The sequence below is a fragment of the Nicotiana tomentosiformis genome, chromosome 4 (assembly GCF_000390325.3).
Source record: "Nicotiana tomentosiformis chromosome 4, ASM39032v3, whole genome shotgun sequence".
Taxonomy (NCBI): domain Eukaryota; kingdom Viridiplantae; phylum Streptophyta; class Magnoliopsida; order Solanales; family Solanaceae; genus Nicotiana; species Nicotiana tomentosiformis.
This window is the reverse complement of record NC_090815.1, coordinates 131,658,671-131,664,212: the sequence shown is the minus strand read 5'-3', so window position 1 is coordinate 131,664,212 and position 5,542 is coordinate 131,658,671. Positions and strand designations below refer to the sequence as shown.

The window sequence follows — 5,542 nt, the reverse complement described above, 5'->3', positions numbered from 1 at the left end:
GAGGCCGAGGGCCTAGCTGTGAATATATTAATACCATAGCGCGTGAGCTGTCCGCGTAGCACGTGAGCTGACCATGCGGGTCCGGGTATTGATACCATAGCGCGTGTGTGAGACCCCAGGTGTTTCTCTCTTCTCTTACGTAATATATGTATCGTGGCGTGGTTATATTAGGTATATATGATTGGGTATAGCACATTGGGAGAATAAGACTGAAAATGTGTGGTAATATCAAGGAACTAAACTAAAGCTTTAAGTCAAAGGAATCCCTTAAACAAAGGTTCATGGTTAAAGAATTGGCTCGGGTAGCACCCTGCGCGTTCGAAAGGTTTAAGTTAACTTGCACCTGTGGGATAAGACTAAGAGTGTATAATATGCTAAGAATAATATGTTATGAGGTATTATAATATCACACTGGTCACATGTTAAGTTTTGGAGTCAAGCAAGTTGCGAAATAAAGGTCGACAAAAGTTATCGTAAATTTCTCTAATATATTTTCTAAACTTTGGGTCAAATGCATCAGATCATTTTTCCCAATATATAAAGAGTTATGGGACCCACAACCTATCAAATCGAAGGTCTACGAGTCTATTTTGCAACCAAAGAAATCTCAAATCAAACCGACATTGGAGTAAAAGGTTATGACTGTTTTACCGCGGACTGTCCGGGCTGAAATCGGGTCGCGAACCGGGTCGGGTCAAACAAGTGGTATAAGTCGGAAAATCCGACTTTTAAGACCCCAAAATATTTCATCTTCGTCCCAAAACAGTGAGAAAGCTTAAGAGAGGGTTTCATGGTGTTCTTGAGTGATTAAGGTGCATTTTTAACGATTTCTATCGTTAAAGTTTGCCCCCGTACCTAGAAGCGCAATCTCTACGCTTTGCAATAGTTTTTCCCTTCTATTAGCTGTGTTTGGAGCTATTTTTGGAAGATAGGAAATTGTTGTTCTTGCTGGTTCTTCAGGATTTATACTTGGTTTGCCAAGGTAATCATCTTGGGACTCTTTTATGATCATTTTTATAAAGTTCTACGGGCGTTTCGTCAAGTTAGTGTCATATGGCAAATTAGCCGATTTAAACTCATTTATGAACTATTTATAGGTGCGTATAAGCTGCATATATATAGTGATTTCGAAGCTTAGGACGTAAGGAACAACCTTTGTGAAGGAACTACATGCATTCGGACGTTCGTTGGAGAGGTATGTTAAGGCTAAGCTTCGTCCTTCCTTTTAGCACGAATTTTGGAAAATTCCTAAGACGCCAAATGTGATATTTTACTATTCTGTTGCTAGAAAGACCTTCTGTGAAAGGCATTGGTATCGTAGCTGAAGTATTTTCATGATGCTATTAGGTTGATATTCCACTCGTTCGGTTAAAAAGGGTATTCGACATCTATATATGTCATTTTGTCGGCTTTCTTAAATATATGTCCATATATATGAATTCTTATTCGTCTTTGGGTTGTGTGACTTAAAAATAAAGGCATTTAGTATTTGCGATCAGTCCTTCTTCCTTGTTAAAGTGTATTTTAAAATCTCTAAAGTGACACGTCGATTTCAAAATTCTCAAATATAATTTTTATGTTTAAACTACTAAAATATTTGATTTTTTTGAAATACTTTCTTTTACTAATTATCAAGAAATCAGGTATAAGGACTAAGTGAAGCACCTTAAGCTTTTTATGAACATATTCAGAGTTAAGTTATCTTTCTAAAAGTCGAGGTAAGTTTTCAAACTTATTAAAAAAGATATGAGGTTCCACGAGACATTTGTATGCGATACGAAGGTGATTATGAGATTATGAGAGTAAGAGTACCAATGAGCCAAGGTTGGCTAAGTTCTTGTTATGGCCTATTATGTGCATTCAAAGTTCAAATCATACATGACATATTATGCATGGACTTCGAGCTATAATCGGAGGTAAGAGGCCTATTTCCCCGAAAGACTATATATATTATACAGATGGCCACAAGTTGGCAATATGATACCGGTTAGCTACCGGGAGAGACCGCCATTGCTAGCATTTGGTTGGGTATGTCATGCATTTACATCAATATATATGTATTCACGACATACGATTACACGAGCATACCATGCATATTTTATTACTATGAGGTCGGATGTCGGCCATGGAGGCTATCAGAGTTTCAGTGTCAGGTGGTATCTTTATTACCTTTTTACATCACCTATGTATGATTCTACTTTCTGCCTTACATACCAGTACATTTTTATTCGTACTGATGTCCCGTTGCCTGGGGACACTGCATTTTTGTTTCGTGCGTGCAGGTCCAGGTAGGGACTCTGATCGACCCCTCCGCTAGGATTTCAGGGTTCAGCTGTGAGTTGGTAAGCTCCACCTCTTCCTGGAGCTTTCATAGGATGGTTACTTTTGTTGTACAGTTTGGGTATAGTTGGGGCCTTATCCCGACAGTGCTTATGACACTCTTAGAAGCTATTGTGGACACAATATTCTGGGTTTCTTTTTGCTGCTTTCAGTCTCCAGCCCATAGGCTTGGCATGTATATATAGGTGTGTAGGCATGTATGTCATCAGTCGCGGCCTCGTCGGCCAGCTAGTATTTTATTATTTTGTCTTGTCTACCTATGTTTATATGGCTTATTATTATTCATGTCATAACCTTACGGTCCAGGCTTAGTATTTCAGATGTTGTGCTGCCCGATCTGTTGGGCTCCCAGTCTAGTTAGCTAGTATGTTTAGTGGCTAACTCGATCGAATACAGTATCGAGTGCTAGTCGTGCCTCCCCTAGTTTGGGGCGTGACAAACTTGGTATCAGAGCAGGTCATATCCCAGGGAGTCCGCAAGCCGTGTATAGTAGAGTCTTGCTTATGGGTGTGTTGTGCACCACACTTATAATCAGGAGGCTATGAGGCATTTAGGAATGGTTACATTTCTTTCAATTAATAGATCGTGCTATAGAGCAAAGTTATAAGAACATATGAAATCTAAATCGTGCTTTGTGTTTCCTATCTAACAGGCTACCTACGCTCAGGAGATGGCACAATGAGAGATAGGTATGGATCCGGGAGAAGGTACCAGTCGTTCCCCACCGGGTCAGAGGGATAGATTTCCCTTAGAGGCTCACAGTGAGTCTCCAGTACCCCTAGTTTCAGCTTCCCCAGCACTTGTTGGAGCCCAGGGAGATGCAGTACCCCCAGCCTCACCAGTTCCATTGGTACCTGAGGCAGCTAGAGACACAGGACCTCCAACACCTATTGTTCCCCCATCAGAGACTGGGGAGCAGGGGATGAGGGAGGCTGTTCAGTTGCTGACTAGGATGGTTTCTATTCATGAGCGACAGCTAGAGTCAGGAGCAGATGCCCGGAGAGATCGGATAGGAAGCTCGACGGTACGAGAGTTTCTTCACTTGGCCCCTCCATTATTTATAGGATCCAGTTCCACTGAGGATCCCCAGGACTTTATAGACCATATGTATAGAGTATTGATGGTGATGCATGCCTCCGTCACCAAGGCTGTGGAGTTGGCTTCTTTTCGACTACGTGATGTAGCCGTCCTATGGTATGAGGCATGGGAGAGATCTAGAGGACCTGATGCTCCGCCAGTAGAGTGGGAGGACTTCTCTGAGGCTTTTTTAGCCCATTATTTGCCACGGGAGGTTCGGTAGGCCCGTCTTGACCAGTTTCTTAGCCTAAAGCAGGGGGATATGAGTGTGAGGGATTATAGCCATAAGTTTAATTCTTTGGCAAGGTATGCACCAGATATAGTACGTACCATGAGGGCTAGAGTTCATCATTATGTGGATCGTTTGAGGGATCATCTGATTAGAGACTGTAGGGTTGCATCCCTATCGGATGATGTAGATATTTCCCGCATACAGGCTTTCGCTCAGACTACAGAGGACCTTTTCCGTCGGATTCGTGATACTCGCAGGGATAGGGAGCAGAGTAAGAGGGCTCGTACTATGGGGTCTTATAGGGAGCCACGAGTTGATTTTAGGCCCCCACTCCATCGATATCCACCTCGGTGAGCAGGTAGTTTCCCACCACAGATGCAGGGCTAGCGGTTTGATCGTTATGTTCAGTCAGGACCGGGGCAGAGCTCAGGCCAGCCTAAGGGTCGTCAATAGGAGCGTTCTGCACAGATGAGACAGCTTACTCCTCCATGTACTCAGTGCGGTAAGCTGCACACCAGGCAATGTAGACAGGGTTCAAGTGCATGTTTTCATTGTGGGCAGATATGACATTATATTAGCCGGTGCCCGGGGTTAGGCAGAGGTACACCAGCTCAGCCTTCAGGATTCACAGCAGCCTCTTCGCCCTTAGTCCGTGCTCCCCGACCAGGTCCACAGTCTACTCAGGGACGTGGTAGGGGGAGAGGTAGAGGAGACACCTTAGGTTCTAGTGGTGGCCAGAACCGCTTTTATGCACTCACAGGCCGACAGGATTTAGAGGCATCCCCAGATGTTGTCACAGGTATATTGACAATACATTCTCATGCCATTTATGCATTGATGGATCCCGGCTCTACATTTTCATATATTACTCCATTTATTGCTGGTAAGCTTGACATGAGATCTGAGTTGTTGCCACAGCCAGTTGAGGTGTCTACGCCAGTTGGTGACTCTATTGTAGCTAATCATGTCTATCGAGATTGTACAGTGTTAATTAATGACCGTCCAACCTCTGTTGATTTAGTTGAATTGGTTATGCTAGACTTTGATGTCATTATGGGTATGGATTGGTTGGCAGCTTGTTATGCTAATATTGATTGTCGTGAAAAGTTGGTCCGATTTCATTTTCCTGGTGAGCCTGTCCTTGAATGGAAAGGTAATGCAGCCACGCCCAAGGATAAGTTTATTTCATACCTTAGGGCTCGGAAGTTTATTGCTAAAGGTTGTATATACCATCTGGTTCATGTTAGGGATATAGATAAAGAGCCAGTGACTCTTCAGTCGGTTCCTATTGTGAATGAATTCCCGACGGTATTCCCTGACGAGCTTCTAGGTATTCCCCCCGAAAGGGAAATCGATTTCGCTATAGATTTGCTCCCTGATGCGCAGCCTATATCCATTCCTCCCTACAGAATGGCTCCTGCAGAGCTAAAGGAATTGAAGGAAAAACTGAAGGACTTGCTCGATAAAGGCTTTATTAGGCCAAGTACATCCCCATGGGGTGCTCCGGTGCTCTTTGTTCGAAAGAAAGATGGGCCCTTGCGAATGTGCATTGACTACAGGCAACTAAATAAAGTCACTATCAAGAATAAGTATCCTCTTCCACGGATTGATGACTTGTTCGACCAGTTATAAGGTGCCAAATGCTTTTCAAAGATCGACTTGCGATCCGGTTATCATCAGCTACGAGTCAGGGATATTGATATCCCAAAAATAGCATTTAGGACGAGGTATGGCCATTTTGAATTCCTTGTCATGTCTTTCGGGCTTACAACTGCCCCAGCAACCTTTATGGATCTTATGAACTGGGTATTCAAACCATTCTTGGATGAATTTGTGATTGTGTTTATTGACGACATCCTGATATATTCACGATCGGAAGCCGAGCATGCAGAC

The 5,542-nt window shown here is 43.2% G+C and overlaps 1 protein-coding gene across 1 annotated transcript; it reads left to right on the top strand.

The window, feature by feature from the left end:
* The first annotated feature begins 3,031 nt into the window (after positions 1–3,031).
* Positions 3,032–5,281, top strand: LOC138910532 (uncharacterized). Its single transcript, XM_070201775.1, has 3 exons — positions 3,032–3,636; positions 3,724–3,999; positions 4,228–5,281. The coding sequence occupies exons 1-3, from the start codon at positions 3,032–3,034 to the stop codon at positions 5,279–5,281; spliced, it is 1,935 nt and encodes a 644-aa protein (XP_070057876.1).
* Positions 5,282–5,542: the final 261 nt, after the last annotated feature.

Coding starts and splice junctions, on each gene's coding strand:
- LOC138910532 (XM_070201775.1), top strand. CDS start 3,032: ATGGATCCGGGAGAAGGTACCAGTCGTTCCCCACCGGGTCAGAGGGAT. Junction 3,637..3,723: donor TATTTGCCACGGGAGGTTCG/GTAGGCCCGTCT, acceptor TTCTTTGGCAAG/GTATGCACCAGATATAGTAC. Junction 4,000..4,227: donor CTCCATCGATATCCACCTCG/GTGAGCAGGTAG, acceptor ACATTATATTAG/CCGGTGCCCGGGGTTAGGCA.